At 36.8% G+C, this 26052-nt stretch overlaps 1 protein-coding gene across 1 annotated transcript in view; it reads right to left on the reverse strand.

The window, feature by feature from the left end:
- Positions 1–26052, reverse strand: part of LOC148939235 (uncharacterized) — a 271064-nt gene that overhangs the window by 26943 nt on the left and 218069 nt on the right. The window contains exon 10 of the mRNA XM_089106820.1: positions 1715–25178. Coding sequence (XP_088962946.1) covers positions 1715–25178 — 23464 coding nt within the window. The remainder of the gene's footprint in view (positions 1–1714; positions 25179–26052) is intronic.

The following is a 26052-nucleotide window of genomic DNA, read 5'->3' on the forward strand; positions in this document are numbered from 1 at the left end:
TGCCAATGAGGTGCCATAGAAAAACCATGTTGTTACGAAAACATAACTCAGAAGCATAGATAAAGAAAACAGGGAACAAATATTATTTTCATAATACATCCACCCCTCCCTCAATAGCCAGAAATGTAAAACCACAATAATAACACACTTAAGAAGACTACGAAGTATCAGTGGTCGCTCTAACCGCAGAAGAATTCAGGAAAAAATTTAGACACCCCTCGGACATCAGTTAAAAAATTGTCAGAACTGAATCTAATTTATTTTATTTCCTAGGATAACGGATTTAGTAAACAGCTTTTCAGCTTTAGAAAGCTCCCAGTTCCCAACTGGGTCCCGGATTTAGAAAACTTGTACCTCGATTTTCTATCCCAAAGAGCATCGATACGGGTAGGAAGACTCAATTTTTGTGGCAAATAATTTCAGCAGAATTTTCCGAAGCCTTTTATCAAAAGCTGATAACTGTAGGGGCATACCCCATTTATCTTTGAGTTCCTGAATCAAATAGAGGCTCAACGTGCCCAGTTGCTCAAAACTGCTCTTCCAACGTCGTAAGAATAAAGACGAGAGTAGGGTAGGTACAACAATAACATTCAGTGATTCATTGACCTTTTATCAGCAAATATTGTTTGTTTTCAATCAATTTTAGCTTAGAAAAATTTCTCTTTAACCTGATTCAAATACATGCTTTCGGCTTAGACAACAAATTGGACGTGAAGAGCCTAAATTATAAGTAAGGATTAAAATATCTCGTATCCTTTTTTCTCATACTCCGCCTATCTTAAAATTCAAATTCTACGCATAAATTACGGGGGAGGGGGATCCAAAGACAGCAATTTTATTCATGATAAGTTTATGTAACCTATAATAGTATATGCTAGAAAAGTAGATTTTGAACAACATAAATTTTTTTTAATTTTAAAAATTTATAACTTACAGTGAAACTAATTATTTGTCACGAAATTGGTACTTTTTGGGATTTAAAGTCGGGTAAGTACTTTAATAATCTTGGGACCAAAACTTATCTAAAATCAGGAGGGCAATTTGCTAGCAACAGTACCCTAGTAAACCCAATAGCTTAAGTTTCAGTTCCACCTTCTTTCTTTTTATTCGGTTCTGAGCAGTGGCCCTAACTCACGAAAATGTAGGGAGAAAGGAATCTTCCATTTTTTGTCAAATCTAGGTGTGGTGAGAGATTGTGAGTCCTCCCTTTCCAACCAAGTTGTCGTGGCTAATTTTCTTCGGTTAGAACAACGCTAATACTTTAATAGACATAAATGATTCATTCTTATGACTTGTATACTTTCGAATCCTACGGGGGGAGAGGGTAGAGGCTGCACTCAAACCAATAGACCTGTTTGTTACCTGTTTTCTTCCATCTGTATCTTTGGCTGTTTTATCCCCACAAAACGATCTTTGAAGAATAGAATCCCATAATTACCCATCATGTACACTATCTTGTGATTTTTATTGTTTTACTTATCTACCTGACCATCGACAATGTCAATCGACATACCGGCCTCTAGACCCGAATCAGTACGCCCGGCATACCCTATCTTCAAACTTCTTAAGTACCAAATCTATCAAGCTGTTACCCGAACTTTAGATTAAGAGGCCCGACCCGGGTACCAAAGCACCGACTTGAGTTTTAACGAAACAAACTTATTTTGCCTCCAGAAAGGGCTGTAAAAGACTAGTACTGAAAAGCGAGACTTACCATAGGAGCATCCTCTTCTGAAGATTCAACTGGCTTATCCGCGTCATCAAGGTATGTTCTGTAAGTCTCTAAGGACGAAAAACTCGCCATATCTCTTGGCTCCCAGGCATCAAATGTGCTGCTAAATGCTGATTTTTCGTCTTGTAATTTCGATTCTTCGTTCTTTTCGACACCATCTGCCTTAGCGCTTATCTTATTCTCTTGATGGGCCTCCTTCGAAATTTCATGGGAAGTTTCAATTTTCGATATTTCTACCTCAACTTCAGAAGTCTTATTGATTAACAACTCGATAGTTCTCGAAACTTCAGGTAGGGGGTTAGGTGCATCATTTGATACGGGAAGGGGTATAATAGGTGAGAGTTCATGGCTAGAAGCAGTTTCGTCTACTTCAGCAGATGCTAGGACCTCTTCCGCCATTTTGACACAACGGTCATCTGAAGTTTCAGGCTTATCTGAAACGACTAGAGACTTATCCATATCAGAAAATAAACCAAATTGGGATGTGGCTTCTGTAATAGAAATATCTGGTGTGACCTCCCTAGTAGGCCATGAGGTATAGGCTTCTTCGATAACATCTTTTTTCGTGGTTGCTTCTTTTTTCTCTTTATTAAACCCTCCAACCATGGAATCCTCAAGCGCTGCCTCTCTCTTGTCATTTTTCTGATTATCTTGCTTCAGGGGTTCAGTTTCCACAATGATAATGTCTTCAAGAAATCCTAAATCAAGTTCTTCTGGTTGACTTGCGGGAAGATTCTCCACTCTATCAATTTTCGTGTCCAATTCAATGTGTTTTTTAATGCACATTGGCTCATTCGCTGGACATTTATTAGCATCTTCTTCCGAAGTTATCACTTCAATTTGTTTTTCCGGCACCACCTCTTTTATCTGGTAGCCAAAAGTTGTGCCCAACATCGTAGATACTGCTTCTTTCCCCTTCTTGTGTTGCTCATCTTCTACAATACATGTCTCTGGTTTTTCAATATCCCCACCAGGCTGCTCACGGATTACCTCAAAAGCATGACATTCGGGCTCAGCAACTGGGGGAGGTGATATTGAAGGTCCAATTAATAACCCAGGGATTACTTCGATCAATGGGGACTTTGGTGGCTCTTCATCCATTGGTATTTCTGCAACTTCGTCTGGTGTGCGTAGACTTGTGTATGGAAGAGGCGGCGGTGATTCACCAAGATTAGCTATTGTAACTTTTTGCTTCATGGCTTCTTCGATATCCCTTAGTTCTTCAGGATCCAAAAGAACTTCCATCAGTTGAGTCTCAATATATTCTCTCTTCTTTTCCTCCTCATTAATAAGGACAGCCTCAGTACAGTGAGGTGACGTCGTTGGCTTGGGCAATTCTCTTGACTTTGTGTCAATTGACTCATCTTTAATAGGAACTTCAGAAATTTCAGTTACTCCAGCCTTGTGAGGAGCACCGAAGCTACAGGTGGCATTTTTTAAATTATCAAGTTGGTTTTCTATGGACTTTTCTTCTTTTTCCAAAAAGCTCTTTACTTTCTGCTCTTCGGTTTGGCTTGTGTCTAATAAAATTGGGATTTCTTGTTTAACTTCTGCTCTTCCATTGTCGTCAACTTTATTTATTTCATAATCCATGCGAGACACTGACACCTTCTTTTCCTTATCCTGAAATTCTTTATTTGTAGTTTTTTCGACATCTTGATCACTAGGCCAAATTTCCTTCACTTCTTGATTTTTTGATCCTTCAACTACGATATCAGTCTTTTTAATTTTGTCTTTCAATATTCCTTCGCTTTGGCTGTAAAGCAACGATTTCTCATCTAATTCATCTGAGTGGTCCTTAATGTTTGATTCTTTGTCATCTCTTAGGCCTATCTCTATCACATCTTCTGTTATTTCATCACCAAATGGTTTAAGTTGGGTTTTAATAATATCTTCAGATCGTTCTCTTTCATCAGCAACTGAGGTCTGTTCTTCCATACGAGAGAAAGAAGGTCCCTTTTCCTTTTCTTGTAGAACCTCGTGAATAGAAGGGACAAAACTTGCCAGAATTGGTGAAGCCACGTCAATGAGTTCTCTTAAAGAACCCCGCTTAGATGAGCTACTTTCCATAGTTTCATCAAAGGTCTCTGGAAGTGCACCATAAACACTTGACGTCATTACATCTGAAGCTCGTTCGGTCTTGGGCTCCGTTAAAATTGAATCGTCAAAAGATCTATAAAAGTCCACGTGATCAGGAGTGAGGTTGATTTCATTAGCAGCAGAATCAACAACAGCATCCAATCGATCAATTACTTCACATACGGATCTAGTCAAGGCAAGCTTGATCTGCTGTTGTTCAGTTGCTGCTGTTTCATCTAAATTACTCAAGTCTACAGCACTATTTTCTGGTGTCCTAGCTCCTGGGCTCAGATTGCCCTTTGTTTCCTCACGAATCTCTTTTTCTTCCTGATTACCAGGCGATATTTCTGAAGCAAGCTTTTGCTCTTTTGGGATCTCTGAAATCAGTTCAACGGCTGATGAAGCTCCGGAGTCCGAATTGTTCTTTTCCTTAGATTCCTTGCTCATAACTTTTTTTTCTGAAGTTCCTTTTAAGACTTCTTCAACAGCCAATATGCTTGATTCTTCCAGTTTTTCTAGATTTTCAATTAGGCTTGGGGCATAAGATTTTTTATCTGTGTCTTTTATCTCCTTTATATTAATTGAATCTGTTGTTTCCTTCACAAACGAGCTTAGGCTTCCAGAAGTCATGAGCACTGCGTTTCCTAGCTTTTCTAAGAGCGAATCTTTCAAAACAGCGAGAGGAGTTTGGGCAACTTGCTTAACATCTTCTGTGGTGTCTTCTGAGGTGCTCGCCACATCTGTTATTCCTGCCGTGGTTAAAAATGGTTCTGAAACAAACTCATCATGTAGGGAAGAAAAAAGACTTGCTTCGGGGAACTTTTTATCCCTGGAAGACTCTTTAATTTCTCTTTCCGGTTCTTCCAAGGACAAACTGTCTGACTGGTCTTTGAATGGCTTCAGATCTTCCAGTTTCTCAGCTATTAGGATATTATTGTCACTAGAAGAGCTTTGCATACCAGAAGCTTCCAGACATTCAAATTTTTCTGTCTTATTTAAATCTTCACAGTCTTCGTCGACTAGGGCCTCTTTATTTTTCGTAAGAACATTCCCAGTCTGTTCTGTAGTAGGTGACACTTTTTCGTGGCTACTAATAAATATATCACCATCTTTACCCAGAGTCTGAGATTCTTGTGTACCATCTTTTCCATTAAGTTTTACAATAATATCATTTTCAGATGGTGTTGTTGGCTTAACTTCTATTTGTAGAGTATATTCCAGAGAATCTATTGCCCTCTCAATACCTGTAAAGGTTGATGGCGTTTCATTCGAATCTTGGTATTGCTTTTTACTTGTAGTCCAAATATTACTACCCTTCTCCGTAGGAATCACTGCTATACGGGCGGAAACATCATCACTTATATGCGAATGATCTTTCACTGGAATAATTACATTTTCCATATTGTATCCTTTCCTGATTGGCTGCTCTCCCATGGGGATTGGTACTTCTTCCTTATGAACTTCAAAAGAATCTGAGGGAAGGATTTCTTTATCAGAAGCGCAAGTATCTAGTATATTTACAGAGGGTTTTGTTAAGACAACATCTGGAGTGGTCAAACTAGCTAAGACCCTAAGGTTAGGCTCTATTCTTTCACTTAAACTTGTTGCCAATTTCTCCACCATATTCGATTGTACTGCTTCATCCTCTTTTTTATTTTCTCCCTTTTCTTGAGGCTTGTTTTCGTCAATAACTTCTCCTGATACAACTGATTTCTCCTCGTTTTCTGTAAATTCCGTCGGTGTCTTTACAACTTGGTTTAAATATTTCTTACCTACTTCACTAATTTGGCTGGACCAGGGAGCCTGCTCAGATACTTCTTTGGGCTCTTCTGCAGTATCTGTTTTACTTTCATCTTCATAATCAAGTGAAGTAGCTTCTTTGTTCTTGATATTACTCGATGGAAAAGTTAAGCTATCCGTTTTATCAGAAACTTTAAAAATATCCGTAGTTTCTTCTTTTTTAAGAATTAAATATTTGTTTTCAACTTCCTTTCCTGCTATTTTAGAATCTTTGACTAATTCCTTGTCACCGTCAACCATCTCCTCAAAGTCACGAGCGGAAACTTCATTCTTTTTATCAATATCCGAAGGAGAACCGCTGCTATCTTTATCATCAGAAAGAACATCCAAAGTTTCCTCTATTGTAGAAGTGGAAATCTTTTTGTCAACCTTCATTCCCACTATTTCAGAATCTTTGACTAATTCCTTGTCAGTGTCTAATGACCCCACAACCTCAAATGAGGTAGCTTCAGTCTTTACAGCAGTATCAGAAGGGGATGAACTGCTATCTTCTTTATCTGAAACTTCAAAAATGTCCGGTTTTTCTTCTTTTTTAAGAGTGTGATATTGTTTCCCAAATTCCTTTTCCACAATTTTAGAATTTTCGAATAATTTCTCTTCACTACTGACCAGTTCCACAACTTCATGTGGAGCAGCTTCATTTTTTTTGGTAAGATCTATAGAAGAAGAGCTGATATCTGCTGTATATGAATCTTTGATATTATCCAACGTTTCTTCTTTTTTATGAGTGGAACACTGTTTGTCAGCTCCCACTTCTACTATTTTAGAATCTTCAACTAGTTTTCCATCAGTAGTGACTAGCTGCACAACTTCATGTGGAGGAGCTTCATTCTTTTTGGTACTATCTGTAAGAATAAAGCTGCTATCTGCTTTATCTGAAACTTTGAGAATATACGAGGTTTCTTCTTTTTTTAGAGTGGAATATTGTTTGTAAACTTCCCTTTCGACTATTTTAGAATCTTTGACTGATTTCTCATCAGTGCTGACCAGCTGGAAAACTTCTTTGGAAGCCGCTTTATTCTTTTTGGCAATATCTGCAGGAGAAGAGCTTCTATCTTCTATATCTGAAACTTCGAGAATATCCAATGTTACTTCTTTCTTAACAGTGGAATATTGTTTGTCAGCTTCCATTCCTACTCTTTTAGAATCTTTGATTACCTTTCCGTCAGTACCGAAAAGCTCCACAGCTTCGTTTGAAGCATCTTCATCTTTTTTGGCAATATCCGAAAGAGAAGAAGTGCCATCTTCTTTATCTGAAACTTTGAGATTATCCGATACTTCGTCTTTTATAACATTAGAATGTTGATTGACACCTTCAAGTTCAACTATGTTAGAATCTTTGACTAATTGATTATCACTGACGACCAATTTCTGAGCCTCTTGAGGCACAACTTCCTTTTCTACAGAAACATCTGAAGGAAATGAGCTGCTATCTACTTTACTCGAAACTTTGAGAATATATGACATTTCTTCTTTATCAAAACTGGAATATTGCCTGAAACCTTCCACTTCAGCTATTTTAGAATCTTTTACTTCTCTTACTAATTGCTTATCAGTAACGACCAATTCCTGAGCTTCTTGAGGAGTAACCTCCTTCTCTATTGAAACATATGAAGGAATGAAGCTGGTATCTTCTTTACCTGAAAATTTGAGAATATCCGATGTTTGTTCTTTTTCAATAGTGAAATGCTGTTTGTCAGCTTCCACTTCAACTATTTTATAATTTTTTGCTTCTTTGACTAACTGCTCATCAGTGACAACCGATTCCAGAGCTTCTTTAGGCGTAACTTTCTTCTCTAAGGAAACATATAAAGGAACCGAGGTGCTATCTCCTTTACCTGAAATTTTGAGAATATCAGAGGTTTCTTGTTTTTTAAGAGTGGAATGTTCTTTGTCATCCTCCACTTCAGTTGTTTTTGAATCTTTGACCTCCTTTGCTAATTGATTGTAAGTAATAACCAATTCCTGATCTTCTTGAGGCGTAATTTCCTTCTCTATGGAAACATCTGAAGGAAGGGAGCTCGTATCTTCTTCACTTGACACTTTGATAGTATCCAATGTTTCTTCTTTTTTAAGAGTGGTATGCTCTTTGTCATCTTTCCCTTCAACTATTTTAGAGTCTTCAACTTCTTTGACTAATTTCTTATCAGTAATGGCCAGCTCCAGAGCTTCTTGAGGCTTAAGTTTCTTGTCTATGGAAACATCTGAAGGAAACGAGCAACTATCTTCTTTACCTGACAATTTGATAATATCCAATCTTTCTTCTTTTTTAAGAGTGGAATGTTCTGTATCGACTTCCACTTCAGCTATTTTTGAATCTTTGACCTCCTTTACCAATTGATTATCAGTAATGACCATTTCCTGAGCTTCTTGAGGCATAACTTCCTTCTCTATTGAAACATATGAAGGAAAGGACCTGGTGTCATCTTTACCTAACACTTTGATAGCATCCAATGTTTTTTCTTTTTTAAGAGTGGGATGTTCTTTGTCATCTTTCCCTTCAACTATTTTATAGTCTTCAACTTCTTTGACTAATTTCTTATCAACAATGGCCAGTTCCAGAGATTTTTGAGGTGTAAGGTCCTTCTCTGTGGAAACATCTGAAGGAAAAAAGCTGGTATCTTCTTTATCTGATACTTTGATAGTATCCAATGTTTCTTCTTTTTTAAGAGTGAAATGTTCTTTTTCATCTTTCCCTTCGACTATTTTAGAGTCATCAACTTCTTTGACTAATTTCTTATCAGTAGTGGCCAGTTCCAGAGCTTCTTGAGGCGTAAGTTCTTTCTCTATGGAAAAATCTGAAGGAAACGAGCTGCTATCTTCTTTACCTGTCACTTTGATAATATCCAATGTTTCTTCTTTTTTAAGAGTGGAATGTTCTTTGTCATCTTTCCCTTCAACTATTTTAGAGTCTTCAACTTCTTTGACTAATTTCTTATCAATAATGGCCAGTTCCAGAGCTTCTTGAGGCGTAAGTTTATTCTCTATGGAAACATCTGAAGGAAACGAGCTGCTATCTTCTTTACCTGACACTTTGATAATATCCAATGTTTCTTCTTTTTTAAGAGTGGAATATTCTTTGTCATTTTCCACTTCAGCTGTTTTTAAATCTTTGACCTCCTTTACTAATTGATTATCAGTAATGACCAGTTCCTGAGCTTCTTGGGGCGTAATTTTCTTCTGTATGGAAACATCTGAAGGAAGGAAGCTCGTATCTTCTTTACCTGACACTTTGATAATACCCAATGTTTCTTCTTTTTTAAGAGTGGAATGTTCTTTGTCAGCTTTCCCTTCAGCTATTTTAGAGTCTTCAACTTCTTTGACTGATTTCTTATCAGTAATGACCAATTCCTGAGCTTCTTGAGGCATAACTTCCTTTTCTATTGAAACATATGAAGGAAAGGAACTGGTATCTTCTTTACCTGACACTTTGATCATATCCAATGTTTCTTCTTTTTTAAGAGTGGAATGTTCTTTGTCAGCTTTCCCTTCAGCTATTTTAGAGTCTTCAACTTCTTTGACTGATTTCTTATCAGTCATGACCAGTTCCTGAGCTTCTTGAGGCGTAACTTCCTTTTCTGTTGAAACATATGAAGGAAAGGAACTGATATCTTCTTTACCTGACACTTTGATAATATCCAATGATTCTTCTGTTTTAAGAGTGGAATATTCTTTGTCAGCTTTCCCTTCAACTATTTTAGAGTCTACAACTTCTTTGACTAATTTCTTATCAGTAATGACCAATTCCTGAGCTTCTTGAGGCATAACTTCCTTTTCTATTGAAACATATGAAGGAAAGGAACTGGTATCTTCTTTACCTGACACTTTGATAATATCCAATGATTCTTCTGTTTTAAGAGTGGAATATTCTTTGTCAGCTTTCCCTTCAACTATTTTAGAGTCTACAACTTCTTTGACTAATTTCTTATCAGTAATGACCAATTCCTGAGCTTCTTGAGGCATAACTTCCTTTTCTATTGAAACATATGAAGGAAAGGAACTGGTATCTTCTTTACCTGACACTTTGATCATATCCAATGATTCTTCTTTTTTAAGAGTGTAATATTCTTTGTCAGCTTTCCCTTCAACTATTTTAGAGTCTACAACTTCTTTGACTAACTTCTTATCAGTAATGGCCAGTTCCAGAGCTTCTTGAGGCGTAACTTCCTTTTCTATTGAAACATATGAAGGAAAGGAACTGGTATCTTCTTTACCTGACACTTTGATAATATCCAATGATTCTTCTTTTTTAAGAGTGGAATATTCTTTGTCAGCTTTCCCTTCAACTATTTTAGAATCTTCAACTTCTTTGACTAATTTTTTATCAGTAATGGCCAGTTTTAGAGCTTCTTGAGGCGTAACTTCCTTCTCTACGGAAACATCTAAAGGAGACGAGGTGCTATCTTCTTTACCTGGAAATTTGAGAACATCCGACATTTCTTCTTTTTTTAGAGTGGAATATTGTTTGTCAACTTCCCTTTCGACTATTTTAGAATCTTTGACTGATTTCTCATCAGCGCTGACCAGCTGGAAAACTTCTTTGGAAGCAGCTTCATTCTTTTTGGTAATATCTGAAGGAGACGAGCTTCTATCTTTTATATCTGAAACTTTGAGAATATCCAATGTTACTTCTTTGTTAACAGTGGAAAATTGTTTGTCAGCTTCCATTTCTACTCTTTTAGAATCTTTGATTACCTTTTCGTCAGTACCGACCAACTCCACAACTTTTTGTGAAGCAGCTTCATTCTTTTTCGCAATATCCGAAAGAGAAAAAAGGCCATTTTCTTCATCTGAAACTTTGAGAATACCCAATGCTTCGTCTTTTATAAGAGTAGAATATTGATTGACACCTTCAACTTCAACTATTTTAGAATCTTTGACTTCTTTGACTAATTCCTTCTCACTGACGACCATTTCCTGAGCTTCTTGAGTCGCAACTTCCTTATCTACGGCAACATTTGAAGGAAAAGAGCTGCTATCTTCTTTATTCGAATCTTTGGGAATATCAGACACGTCTTCTGCTTCAAGAGTGAAATATTGCATGACACCTTCCACCTCAGCTATTTTAGAATCTTTGACATCTTTGAGTAATTGCATATCAGTAACGACCAGTACCGGGAATTCTTGAGGCGTAAGTTCCTTCTCTACGAAAACATCTGAAGGAAAAGAGCTGCCATATTTTTTTCCTGAAACTTTGAGATAATCCGATGTTTCTTCTTTTTTAAGAGTAGAATATTGTTTGTCAGCTTCCACTTCAACTATTTTTGAATCTTCGACTTCTTTGACTAATTGTTTATCAGTGGCAACCAATTCTCGAGCTTCTTGAGGCGTAACTACCTTCTCTATAGAATCATCTAAGGAAAAAGAGGTGCTAACTTCTTTAGCTGAAACTTTGAGAATATCCGATGTTTCTTCTTTTTCAAGAGTGGAATATTGTTTGTCAGCTTCCATTCCTGCTGTTTTAGACTCTTTGACTAACTTTTCGTCTACACCGACCAACTCCACAACTTCTTGTGAAGCAGCTTCATTCTTTTTGGCAATATCAGAAAGGGAAGAGATGCCATCTTCTTTATCTGAAACTTTGAGAATATCCGATCCTTCTTCTTTTGTAAGAATAGTATATTGTTTGACGCCTTTGACTACAATAAATTTAGAATCTTGTACTTCTTTGACTAATTGTTTACCGGTGGTGACCGATTCCTGAGCTACTAGAGGCGCAACTTTTTTCTCTATGGAAACATCTGAAGGAAATGAGCTGCTATCTTCTTTACCCGAAACTTTCAGAATTTCTGACATTTCTTCTTTTTCAAGAGTGGAATATTGTTTGACACCTACCACTTCGACTATTTTAGAATCTTTGACCTCTTTGACTAAAGGCACATCTGTTGCTTGAGGCGTTATATCTTTCTCTACGGAAACATCTGAAGGACACAAGCTGCTATCTTCTTTATCCGAAACTTTCAGAATATCTGACATTTTTTCTTTTTCAAGAGTCAAATATTGTTTGACACCTACCACTTCAACTATTTTAGAACCTTTGACCTCTTTGACTAATTGCACATGTGTTGCTTGAGGCGCAACTTCTTTCTCTACGGAAACATCTGAAGGACACAAGCTGATATGTTCTTTATCCGAAACTTTCAGAATATCTGACATTTCTTCTTTTTCAAGAGTCGAATATTGTTTGACACCTACCACTTCAACTTTTTTAGAATCTTTGACCTCTTTGAATAATTGCATATCTGTTCCTTGAGGCGCAATTTCTTTCTCTACGAAAACATCTGAAGGAAACAAGCTACTATCTCCTTTACCTGAAACTTTCTGAATATCTGACATTTCTTCTTTTTCAAGAGTCGAATATTGTTTTTCACTTACCATTTCAACTATTTTAGAATCTTTCACCTCTTTGACAAATTGCATATCGGTTTCTTGAGGCGCAACTTTCTTCTCTATGGAAACATCTGAAGGTAACGAGCTGCTATCTCCTTTACCTGAAACTTTGAGAATATCTGATGTACCTTCTTTTTGAACAGTTGAATATTGTTTGCCAGTCTCAATTTCAACTATTTTAGAATCTTTGACCAACTTTTCGTCTTTACCGACCAACTCCACAGCTTCATTAGAAGCAGCTTCATTCTTTTTGGCAATATCTAAAAGAGAAGAGAAGCAATCTTCTGTATCTGAAACTCTGAGATTATCCGATGCTTCTTCTTTTATAAGAGTAGAATAATGATTAACACCTTCAACTTCAACTGTCTTAGAATCTTTGACTTCTTTTACTAATTGCTTATCAGTGACGACCAATTCCTGAGCTTCTTGAGGCGGAATTTCCTTCTCTATGAAAACATCTAAAGGAACTGAGCTGCTAAGTTCTTTACCTGAAACTTTGAGAATATCCAATGTTTCTTCTTTTTTAACAGTGGAAGACTGTTTGTCAACTTCCATTTCATCTATTTTAGAATCTCGTACTACTTCCTTGTCAGAGCCAACCAATTTCACAGCCTCTTGTGGGGCAGGATAATTCTTTTTGGCAATATCTGAAGAAGAATAGCTGCTATCTTCTTTATCTGAAACTTCAAGAATGTTTGACATTTCTTCTTTTTTAGGAGCAGAATATTGTTCGACACCTTCCACTTCAGCTATTTTAGCATCTTTGACTTCTTTCGCCAATAGCTTGTCAAGTCCGACCGATTTTCCGGCTTCTTGAGGTTCAACTTCATTTTTTGTGGAAATATCTGAAGGAAAGGAGCTGCTATCTTCTATACTTGAAACTTGGAAAATATCTGATGTTTCTTCTTTTTTAAGAGCCATAACTTCATATGGAATATCTTCGTTCTTTTTGGTAATATCCACAGTAGAAGAGCTGCTATGTTCTTTATCTGAAACTTTGAGTATATCTGTTGTTTCTTCTTTTTTAAGAGAAGAATGTTTTTCATCAACTTCCATTTCCACAATATTTGGGTCTTTGACTTCTTTTACTAATGCGTTATCAGTTTTGACAATATTTTGATCCGTAATCTGCACTGTATCGTCTTTACTCACGATCAGCTGGGAAGGAAAACTATTTTTTTGTTCAGATGCAGTAGGAACTAATTCAATATTTGTTAATTCCTTCTTTTCATTTAATGTTTCCTCTTGTTTTACAATTTTCTTAGAAATTAATTCTTGTCTTTCGCCTAAATGTGAAGTTAGTGTTTCTTGGATATACAAAGAGGTGTTGCCTTTGTCAAACCTCTCTGTTTCGTTTGTTTTTGCAAATAGGTCAGAAATTTTTCCCGAGATCTCCGAAAAAATATTTTCTCGCTCTGTCAAGCTGACGTTGCTAAGTTCAGCCACTACCACATCTGTAATAGACTCAGTCTTCGAAATTTGCTCTTTTGGCACAGCTGTCTTGGTTTTTTCTTCATCTGCTATACAGATATCACCAATTATTTCCTTAACAGCAACTGTAACCAAGACGTCAGTTGACCTATTTGTATCTCTTTGAAATAAAATAGGTTCTGTTACTGCATCTACAACTTCTTCGATGAAGCTAGACTCTAACGGTATGTATGATGTGGCATCTTTCACACCTACATCCATAGCCTCTGATTCAGTCCTTTTTTCATCAGGATCCATCCTTGCACTGAATTCTTCTGCAGACATCCCGTGCTCCTCTTCTAATTTTACAGGTTTTACCACCTCTTCTGTTGCACCTTTTCTGTCGATCTCTTCAGTTCCAAGTTTTTCTACATCTTCCGTCACCGGCTTAGTCCTTACATCCTCTGGCTTTACTTCATCTTTGACAGAAGCCAAGTCTTTTCTGAATATATAGCCTTTAATTGATGCTGTTGCATCCTGAATAGTGTCAAAAAGAGTTTTTTCAAGTTTTCTTTTCTCATCGTCGAAATCTCCATTATCCTTTCCACTTTTGTCCATAGAACTTATTTGGTCATCAATTATTATTTCTTCCTTTAGATACCTTGCATCTGATTCCTTTCCTCTGTGTACATCAATCTTATCTGCTTCTGGCGATTCTAATATTATTTCAGAGACAATGAGCCCAGACTTATCCGTCGATTCTACTGTTTCTGCAGTTCCTCTTTTGTTTTTCGTAAGAGAGTCAGCAGAATTTATTTCCGCATCTTTCGAAGTGCTGTCAATTTGTTTCACACTCGCTTCTCTAATATTAAGGGCTTCGGGCTCTTTGAATTTCCCTATAGAATCTATTATTCCGGATTTGTCGCTAGAACATATTTTGCCGTCAGAGATAGCAGAGATTTGCTCCCCTTCCTGCTCTGCTGTTTTTTGCAAGTTTTGGACGTCTACGCCAGTCTTGTCTTCAGCTACTTTTTCAAAAAGCATCTCATCCTCTTCTTTTGTTATATCTTCAACTATTTGCGAATTTGCAGTGGAATCAATATCAGCTGTTGTGGAATCAGTTTTACTAGGAACGGATTTAACTATATCTTGGCTAGCAAAGAAACTATTGTCAAAATTTGGTCCCGACTCCTTGTCTTTTACAAGTTCTTGGTCTTCAACTACGAAGACTTTAAGAGCTTTTACCATTACTCCCACATTTTCTATAGTCGCAAGCTCTTCCGTTTGTATATCAGTTGTTCTTTCTGTCCTCTCCAGAATAAGAGTGCTCTCAAGCAAATTATCATCAGAAGTAGAGAGTGCAGGTTTTGGCTTTTCGTCACTCATTTCAGATTCCATTTCTTTTTTTGTTTCATCTTTGGTAAATGCAGCTACAGGTACGTCTGCTAGACCTAAAGCAATAGAAACAACGTTTTCTTTTCCTTCTTTGCCTGTTGGCAGTTCTGACTTAGTTGAATCACTATTGACGAAATCAACAATAATTTCAGAAATATCGACATCTTCTTCACTTTGGATTTTCTCTGAGATTACCCTTGGCATCATGTCATCAGATTTCTTACTAATCTCAACATTAGCTCGTTCTAATTGTTCATCTATTCCCTCTACTATTTGTTCCTGAACAACTGAGGTCCCGGCAATATCTTTTTCTGTCTTTATCATTTCTTTTTTGCTGTCATAACTGTGTTTATTTTGAGTTTTACTCCCCGTAGCTATATCTTTTTCATCATAAAGTCTTACCTCTTCGGTGATAGTTTTTTCATGTTGTTCTACGTGTTCTTCGTGTTCTACGAGTTTTTCGTGTTCTTCATGTTTTTCATCTTTAATAAGTTTTCTTGCTAAATCGATGGCTTCAGTATCTTGTTGTTTTCCACATAATAGTTCATCTTGCGGTGCATTAGGTAATCTGTTTGGTAGATCACTGATCTCAGTTTTTTGTTCTGTATGCAAAACTACGTTTTGCTCAATTGGTATAAAAGTTACAGGTTCTTCTAATACTTTTGGCCCTTCTCTTTGTGATATTTCACATATTTCTGATGAAACGAAAGGAATGTTATCAACTAAATTGATTGTTTTAACGGGAATTTCAGTTTCAATTTCAAGCATGTTTTCTTCTTTGGATACTTCTTTTTCAGTACTAATGTACGATTCAAAAAGTTTTTCTATCTGGGCCACTGGTTCCAATTTCAATTTCGTGTCTTCTTTGCTGGAAGTGGTGTCAACAGCCATTCTAGCTTGAAGAGCAGAGGTTACCAATTCCTGTCTAGCTTCTTCTGTAGATAGATTCTCTTTTACCGTCGTATCTACTTCAGACCATTCCATCTGGGCAGAAATATCAGAAACTAAGTTTTCGATGTTGCTTTCTCCTTTCGAAATTTCTTCTTTCACATTTTCTTTTGTCTCTTTGACTTTTTTGACAGGCGTTTGTGTTCTGTCATTTGCGTCTTTCTTTGCATCTACTTCTGTTGAATCTAGAGTCCAATATTCTTCCACAGCTTCTGTCTTTTTTTCTGCGTTGGATCTGTTAATTGCTTTTGTAGACCCTAATGCATAATCCGTTTCTACTGAGTCACTTGTTGAGATTTTTCGTTGCGACCCTTTATAATCTTCCGACTCGGATGCAGAAACAACATTTGTAACTTTAGGAGGAGTTACAAGCAATCCTGCTAATTGCATAATCTTTTCTGTAATTTCGTTTTCCTTCCTTATTGTGGATTCAGAAAACTTTGGATCTTCCAACAAATTTAAGGCTTTTTTGGGCTTTTGGTCTTCACTGGCCGTAGCCTCAGTGGATAAATTTGTGACTTCTGTGGTAGCATCTAACGCTATTGGTACCTCATCTTTTTTACTTTCTTCTTTTAGGCTATGTTCAACTGCGGATTTTAGATCCAATTTGTTTTCATGTTGAATATCAGTCCTACCAACCTCATCCTGAATTTGAAATGAACTGATTGGTAATTTGCATGAGATACTAGAAACAGAAAATTCAATATTCTTATCTGCTACTTCTTGGCGATCAACTTTTACAGTTCCACCCTTTGTTTCTTCGACTTTGGGTTTTGATTCAACTTGACTTTTTATTTCCGTAACCTTCTCTATAATGTCTATATTTCCTCCCTTTGGAGTTGTCTGGACGAAATCTATTGAGGCATAATCATCAGTGTTATCTAAAAGCACAGAACTAGATTTTTCAAAAGATACATCTGTGAAAATTTTTGACTCTGCTCCGTCTACTTCAGAAATTTTCTCCCTGGATAGAGAGGCACTGGTAAAGTTGGTTATTTCTTCTTGTTCTTGCTTTTCAGTTGTTTTTATTGTATTCATCATTTCTTCTATTTTGCCAATTCTTTCTTCTATACCTTCTATATTCATCTTGTTAACAAGAGTTATCATTTCTTCTTCTTCTTCAGTCCTATTAGATGTGACAGTCTTGTCAACGCCAGATACGGTCTTAGATGGTTCTTCGATCTTTTCGCCCTCTTTTTTCAGTGGTTCAAACAACACCTGATCAATAGTAGAAACAGGCTGTTTTTCTTGAATCAATGAAATGCTGGAGCTTTCAAGCTGGGGTTTTCGTTCTTCAGCCATCTCGGAAACATCTGTGAAAATATCCACTGAGCTTTGAATATTTGTTACAGTGGATGAACCTAGCTTTCCTTCGGCCTTGCCCTGAATTAAGTCATCTTTCTTGTCTTCTGTTTCAGTCCCTACTGCCTTGTTTTCTGAAAGTAAGTTAGATTGTTCTTCAAACCTTTCTACTTTTACATTTACTAGTTGTTCTACATCTTTGCTTAGTCGACTTGCAGTAAAATCCATACGGATTTCATCATCTTTAGTCTCCTTTTCTTTGGAATCTGTGCCTTGTTGTTTGAGCTCAAAAGATACCTTTTCAGTAATATCTTTCACTTCAAACAAATCAGCTCTGGGAATGCCAATTGAGCTTTGGATTTCAGTCATATTCAATACTTCTTGCTTTCCACCTATTTTATCTCTTATTAGTGCTTCTTCCTTTTCCCCTTTATCAGCAAAATTTGGATTTGTTTCTGATACTAAAGTAGGCATTTTTTCCAACTTGTTGACTTCTTCTTGCACTAGTTCTTCCACATCCTCAGTTTCTAGATTTGCAGTAAAGCTTATAGGGATGTCGTCCCTTTTTTTCTTGATTAGTCTCACGTCTTTTTCCTTTTGTCCGTGTTTTTGTTCAGCTATTTCAGTTATTTCTTCAACTTCAGGGTCACCAACTTTGAGAGTTTCAATTGAGCCTTGGACGTCTCTTATAGAGGATGTTTTATCACAGCCATTGTCTTTTAATACGACTTCATTATTTTTTATTATATCAGTCACAATTAACTTTGTCTCCAACCCAAAGGTAGTAAGTGTTTCTACCTTGTTGATTTCCTCTTCAGCCAGCACTCCAATATCTTTTTTAACTAAATTTGCTTCAAGATTAGTAACGATTTTGTTTTCTTGTATATCTTTATTCTGGCTAAGATCCACGACAGTTAGCTCAGCTACTCTTTCAAGGCCAGTCTTAGTATCACGCTTGCTATCCAGTCTTTCTCCCTCATCAGCGAGTGAATCCTCCACTACTTCATCATCAGTTTTTGTGTCAAGAGCTTCTGTTTTTTCTAGAGATTTTTCCTTGCAAAATTTATCTCGCGTATCCTCAGACATGGAAATACCATCCCTTTTAAAGCCAATTTCCAAGCTAGATTCATCTTCTAGGTGAAGAGTAGGTTTTCCAGGTTTGACTCCTGCCTCAATCAGATCTTGAGGAGTAGATTCAATGCCTACTGAAGATTTTTCTTCTCTAATATCTTTGGTTTGGTATTCAACACTTTCTTCAACAACACTGGGAAGAGAATCTACTACGGATTCTACAACCACGACTTTGTCTGGCGTTTCTTCTACTTCATTTACGATATGTGTGCTGGCTTGAAGGGAAGACGCAATTTTATCAACTAAGGCTACCGAAGTAATTCCTTCAAGTAGCTTACTGTCTATTTCTGAGGACAAAACATTCTTCATAGCTACATCTGTGTCATACCTTGTCACTTTTTCAACAGGTATACTACCTGTTTCTCCAACATATTTTTGGCTCTGCGGATCTTCAAGTCTGGGTTCAGTAGATGTCAGAATTTGGGACACCTTTTCACTAGACAGCGAAGCATGAAACTTCTGTTCCTGAGCCTCATCTTTTCTGTCTGGCATTTCTCTTGAAATACTTTCTGCCATAAGGCCAGAAATATCTTTCGAAGTAGCTGAAGCCTCTTCAACTTTGTCTTTCTTTATTGCAACCTCAACCGACACCGGTGTTTCATTTTTTTCTATTTGAAATCTTTCCTGTGTGGATTCTTCAGGATAAATTCTTGTTGAGTGTTCTTCTTCTGTCAGTATTTTTTCTTTAACATCCTCAGTCATGAGGTAACTTGTGTCCAAAGATTTAAATACACCATCTTCAATTTCCTTCACTGATTCTCCTACAGGTATTCCTTTCAAGGCATCTTTTCCTAGTTTTTCAATACTCGCTAAATCAGCTGTTAGAGCGTCATTCTTTTCAGTTGTTAATTCTGTCATACTAAAACTTACATCCTTGCTATTTTGAACCTCGATTGCCATCCCTTCTTCGACCGTTGAATCTACCGTAGATAATTTCTCCTTCGATTTATCTAGTTTCTCAGCATTTATTTCATTCGGTATCGATTTATCTGAAGGGGACTTTTCTGTTTCCTTTTCTTTAAGAATTTCTCTTTCTAAGACTGCTTCGTCTTTTGGCTTAACTATAGCTTCTTCAAAAGTCTTTGTGTCTATTTTTAAAGGCATTTCTATTGTAATTTCCTCTGTGGGATTTTCAAAAGCTTTTAAATCAGTTGTTAGAAGTTTACTTACTTGATTTGTTACGTCTACAGTACTAAAAACATCCTTTTTTATATCTTTCTCTTTCGTCGAATCGAACGAAACTGATTTTTCTTCCTTTTCAGTAAGCAACTCTTCTGATATAGATGATTCTGGGTGGAGTATTTCTTTCACCTTGCCGTCTTCTTTCTGTGTTTCAATTTCGATATCTTTAACTAAAAGGTGACTTAATTCTTTAGATTTAATTGAATCTGCTTCAAGCTCATCTCTTTCTGAGTCTATAGGTCTCATTTCGACAGTATCCTTTGCTATTTTCTCAACGGCACGCTCAATTATTCCACTAGTTATTTCTGCAACACTAACGCCTCCTTTTATTTCATGGTGTATTTTCGCTACAATCTCTTCTTCAATTGCACCATCTATCGAAGCCTGTTTTTCTTCGGGATTCTTAACCCTCGCTGTAGTTATTTCTTCTAGTGTTACTTTATCTGGAAGGATTTTTTCTTCCTCTTTACTTTCTTCCTTCTGTGTTTTTCTCTGCATGTCTTCGGTAATACAGTCACTTATGTCTTTTGATTTAATTAATTCTTCTTTAGATGCACTCCTTCTAATCTCCACAGGTATTATATTCTCGTCATCCTTTACTTGTTTTTCAACAGTAGTCGTGTCGGTTGCTACTGAATCACTGATTTCAGTGGTGACTTCTTTGGTGCCATAACCTTCATACCGTTCATCTTGAACATTGTCTACTACTATTTCTTCAATTGAAGGATCTAATAAAGCTAGATTTTTTTCAAGTTTCTCTGTTTTCTCCATGGTTATTTCTTCTTGCACCAATTTGTCAAAAAATATCTTCTCATTCTCTCGACCTTCTTCCTTCGGCATTTTACTTTCCAAACCTTCAGCAATAATATCACTGACGTTTGTTGATTTAACCAAATCTTCCTCGGAAACTTTCATTTCATCTTCCAAAGGCGTTGCTTTTACGGCATCCTTTACAACTTTTTCGGCGTTTGCTGGGTTGGTAGACACTGAATTACTGACTTCAGTAGGGATCTCAAGGATACTGAAGTCTCCCTTCTGGTTGTCTTGCATCTTATGTACTGCCAAGTCTTCAATTGCAGTGCTTATAGCAGCTGATTTTTCTCCAGTTTTCTCTGTCTTCTTGGTAATCACTTCTTCTTGAACTGACTTGTCCGAAAGAATTTCTTCTTTCTCCTTCTTTTCTTTGCTGAATAACTTTCTTTTTGAGTCTTCAGCATCATCATCACTCGCGTCATTAGATTTAATTAAATGCTTTTCAAGTACTGTGGTCTCTAGATCTACGGATGTTGCTTTTATAGCATCTTCCGCTCGTTTTTCAGCAATGGTCAATTCAGCTATTGTAGAGTCACTTACTTCAGTAGCTGCCGCAATCGTGGTCCAGCCCCTATGCTCTTCATCTCGTATCCTAGTGACCAGGCTTTCTTCCTTTGTAGTATCTAGTAAAGCTTGCATTTCTTCACTTTTGTCGGTTTTCTTGGTATACATTTCTTCTTGTTCTAATTTGTCAAAAATTAGTCCTTCTATCTTCACATTTTCTTTTTGCGGCATTGTCACTTCTAAATCATCAGCAAAAAGGGCACTGGTATATTTTGATTTAACGAAGTCCTCTGTTGTTTTCTTGTCATCCTTCACTAGTTTGTCAAAAGGGGTAAGGTCACCTTCTACTGAATCACTATCTTCAGTAGTCACTTTTAGGGTAGTGAGACCTCCCTTTTCTTCTGTAGTTACTTCTGTTGTCATTAGGTTGACAGACAATAGTTTTTCTGTCTCCTTGTCTTTAATCTTGGAAGTTTTTGGTTCTGATTTTTCAGTAACAAGGCTAATTTTTTCTGTTGCATTAAACGAATCTTCTTCAACTGATTCCAATCCTACCCCCATTGTATAATCTTTTGCTAATTTATCATCACTGGTCAACTCAGCTGTTACAGAAGTGCTTACTTCCGTAACTGCTTCAGTGACACCGAAGTTCCCCACTTCCACCTTACGCTCTTCTTCTTTTTTTATATTTGCGTCGGAAGAAGTAGATTGTTTTTTAAATTCTTCTGCCTTTCCTATAGGTGATTCTTCCAGTATCAAATTATCCACATCAATTGATTCTATTTGCAAGGTGCTCTTCGGCATCTTTGTTTCTGACTTTCCTGTGGTAAGGACACTTATATCTTTTGATTTCTCTAAGTTCTCATCAGTTATTCGCGTTTCTGTTTCTCCTCCCAAAGCAGCCTTTACCGGTTCATTTACAGTAATAACTTCATCTTTATGAGATTCACTTACTTTACTAGTTACTTCAAGGGTACTTGAGATGCCCTTGTTTTCGCGTGAATCCATGCGTAGCTTCTCATCTTCGATTACAGTATGGACTGAAGCTTGTTTTTCATCACGCTTTTTGATTATCTCTCTATGTAAATCTCCCTGTACTAATTTGCTTATCATAACGTCTTCTATTTCCTTGTCTTCTTTTTTTGAGATTTGGCTCTCTATAGCTTCAGTGTCTTTAGATTTGACTAACTCTTGTTCAAATAATTTTTTGTCTGCTCCTGCGGGTGCTTCTTCTGCCAAATGCTTCACCAGTTCATCGATTTGTTTGGTCGTTACTGATCCAGTCTTCTCAATAGTTACTTCAACATTTGCTAATCTTGCTATCTTTTCATCAAGTTCAATTTTTGCCTCTTCTTCTTCGGTTGTAGGATGGATCGGATATGGTTTTTCATCAGATTTTTTAGTCTTTTCTACGGGAAATTCTTCCGTTACTAGTTCCTCTTCGGTTGTAGGATGCATTGGATATTTTTTCTCGTCAGATTTTTTAATCTTTTCTATGGGAAATTCTTCCATTACTAGTTCCTCTTCGGTTGTAGGATCGATTGGATAGTGTTTCTCATCAGATTTGTTAGTCTTTTCTGTGGGAAATTCTTCCGTTACTAGTTCCTCTTCGGTTGTAGGATGCATTGGATATGGTTTCTCGTCAGATTTTTTAGTCTTTTCTATGGGATATTCTTCCATTACTAGTCTCTCTTCGGTTGTAGAATGAACTAGATATGGCTTCTCATCAGATTTTTGAGTCTTTTCTATGGGAAAGTCTTCCGTTACTAGTTCCTCTTCGGCTGTAGGATGGATTGGATATGGTTTCTCATCAGATTTTTTAGTCTTTTCTGTGGGAAATTCTTCCATTACTAGTTCCTCTTCGGTTGTAGGATGCATTGGATATGGTTTCTCGTCAGATTTTTTAATCTTTTCTATGGGAAATTCTTCCATTACTAGTTCCTCTTCGGTTGTAGTATCGACTGGATACTGTTTCTCATCAGATTTTTTAGTCTTTTCTGTGGGAAATTCTTCCGTTACTAGTTCCTCTTCGGTTGTAGGATGCATTGGATATGGTTTCTCGTCAGATTTTTTAGTCTTTTCTATGGGATATTCTTCCATTACTAGTCTCTCTTCGGTTGTAGAATGAACTAGATATGGCTTCTCATCAGATTTTTGAGTCTTTTCTATGGGAAAGTCTTCCGTTACTAGTTCCTCTTCGGCTGTAGGATGGATCGGATATGGTTTCTCATCAGATTTTTTAGTCTTTTCTGTGGGAAATTCTTCCATTACTAGTTCCTCTTCGGTTGTAGGATGCATTGGATATGGTTTCTCGTCAGATTTTTTAGTCTTTTCTATGGAAAATTCTTCCATTACTAGTCTCTCTTCGGTTGTAGGAGGAACTAGATATGGTTTCTCATCAGATCTTGGAATCTTTTCTATGGGAAAGTCTTCCGTTACTAGTTCCTCTTCATTTGTACGATGGATTGGATATGGTTTCTCATCAAATTCTTGAGTCTTTTCTATGGGAAATTCTTCCATTACTAGTTCCATATGATGAAATTCTTCTGACTCCTTATCTTCTGCTGTCAGAATTTTCTTTTCTGCATATTCCTCTACAAGACCATAAGCGTGTTTTGTTGTAGCAAAATCATTTTTAAGCATCTTTGTTCTTGTTTCTTCAGATGTTTCTCTTACGGTTAGGACTGAAGTATCAAAGCTAAGAGACTTTTCTTCTTTTAAATGTAGGGTTTTTGTAGAAGTTTCATCAACTGAATCTAACGATTTTCCAGCATTGAGGGTAGCAAAATCCTGACTTCTGATGCTTTCACGGTCGCCTGACTCTTTTTTATCATAAGATGCTGTAATAATTGAACCCTGTAGCTGTTTTTCTGTCATTGCATCTGAGCTCAGAGGAGGGTCATCAGATCCTTCAGATAGGGCTAGGCCCAAAACCAAAGCCTCAGATAGTTCTTTTTCTTTTGTATCTGCTTGAGTAGAGAGGGACTCAGATTCAACTATATCACTAGGAGCTACAGCAACAGACTTAGCAGCTTGTGAAATTAAGGTCTTTTGTTCTTTATTCAGCACTACAGTCATTTCAGAGGGTGTTACAGGAGAAAGCTCTGTTTTTTCATAGCTTGTTGAGCTTATTCCCAGAGGCTTGACTACATCAGGCAAAACAATGGTTATATCTTGACTTTTGGGAACAGTTTCAGCTGCCTCGGGTGTCTTCAGGCTTTTAATACCTGAAATATCTGTCAAGATTTGATCAGTGGCTTCTGTCTTACTTGAAGAAACGACAGAAATAAATTGTGTTACTTCTTTTAGTAGGCGATCCTCCATTTTTGAGTCATCTATGTTGCCAAACCGTGACACATCATCTTCCATAGTTTGTTTTGTATTGAAGTCTGTCACTTCTGGCGTTTTTACACTTCCTTCGGTTTTTTCAGTAGCTGCTGGTTTTGGAGGTTCAGTTGACAATTCACTCTCACTGGTTACAGATTCTTTTGATTTGGATCCAAAAATTTTAAATTTTCTCTCAGTTTTTTCGGGCTTTTCAATTTCAACTTTCTCGGAGGTTGAGCGTTTAAAAAATGAAAACTTAGAAGATTTTTCTTCTTTTCTTTCTTCCTTCTTAGCCTCTTTCTTTTCCTCTGTTTTAGGTTTTTTATCTTCCTCTGCTGCCTTTTTAGCAAGCTTATCATCAAGAACATCTTTGAGTTCAGAAACTGCTTTTTCCATTTTCGCAAATAGTCCTGAGCCGAATCGTCTTTTCTTGGTTGAATCATCACTCTCATCACTTTTGGCTTTTTCTTCTTCGGAAGATTCGTCCTTACGCGAAGCTATAACATTGCCTAGCATTTCATATTCAACTTCCTCTTTTTCTTCTTCAGATATCTCATCTTTTCGAGAGGCCACAACATCACTTAGCATTTCATATTCAACATCGTCTACTTCTTCTCCTCCCTCTGATGGAGGTCCAACGTCGAGAGAATCCGTAAAATGAGAGATAGCTGCATTGCTGATTGGTCCACTTTTCATTTGTTCAGGTTCATGCAAAACAACTTCAGATGATATATTTTCAATTAACTGCGTGGAAACATCTATTACTGTATCTTTTTCTTCTGCAGCGGCTGCTGATTGAGCAGAAGGACTAATTTCATGTGGTAGATATACTTCCTCTTTTAACATGGTTTTTTCCACAATTGATTTGGAGCTTTCGATGACTTCTGCAACAACAGACTTAGCCGTTTCGAGTAATTCTGGCACTTCGCCAATTTGAGCAATCGTTCCTGAGCCAACCAATTCATTAGACATTTCGAATTTTACTGCTTTCCGTCCTTCAATTGAATATTGGCTGGTCTCAAAGGTGCTATCCTTTTCGTCTATCTCTTTATCACTATCAAGGGCAGTCCGGACATCAATAGCTTGATCTTCAGAAACATCCTTTTCAATCAGCATAGGCTTATCATCTTTCTTTTTCTCAGCATCTTCAGAGTCTTGAGTAGTGCTGTAAAAAGATAGCTAAAATTAAATTTCAGTAATCAGTAAAGATAAATCGGGCAGCTAGCGTCGCTACAGAGGTAATTTTGCGTTGTAGGAGCTTATACACATGTTACACCTTATTGTTTTAACAGAAGGATGTGCCAAATTAAGCCTACCATAGGTAGCGAAGTTTTGGCTGAAGATCACTGTAGATATTGAAAAGTCATAGACTGAATTTGAACATACCAAGGATGATAAAGGTTTACAACAACTGTTGTTAAAATCAGTTGGTCTAATTAGATAATTTGCAGGAAAAATAATGCAATGAACTCAAACAAAAAATTACTAAAAGCCTACAAAAACCAGATGAGAAAGATCGATCAAAAAGCATCTTGGGGCATTGTCAACACAAAAATGCCACTGTTATGCAAAAACTGTTGAATAAAATTGTGCACAATAAAAAAGCTGTTGAAGCACAATAAAATTGTGCACAATAAAATTGTGCACAATAAAATTGTGCACAATAAAAAAGCTGTTGAAGCACAATAAAATTGTATTGCACTCGTTTTACAGAACTAAATAGCTCAAACACTTTTAAAGAGGAACACTTTGCACTTTACTGAAAACAATATGTATTTTGAGCAGTGAGTTTATATGTCATAACGTCAAATACAAGACTACAGCAAAATAGTATCAGAAAACCAATCAAAGATTTGCAAATGAGACCTACCAGAAGTAAGCTATTACGAATATGATTTTTCGGCACGTATACTGTTCATTTGACAGATTTTTTTTATTAAAGCTTCAAGAAACATTTAATTCTTATTTTATAATCAAATTTTTGAGTCAGAGCTTTGAAGCACCAAATTATAATGAATGTATGAGTCCTGAGAGGACTT

Source organism: Artemia sp. Qi Xiang Cuo, chromosome 21 (genome assembly GCF_049724085.1).
Source record: "Artemia sp. Qi Xiang Cuo chromosome 21, ASM4972408v1, whole genome shotgun sequence".
Lineage (NCBI taxonomy): Eukaryota > Metazoa > Arthropoda > Branchiopoda > Anostraca > Artemiidae > Artemia > Artemia sp. Qi Xiang Cuo.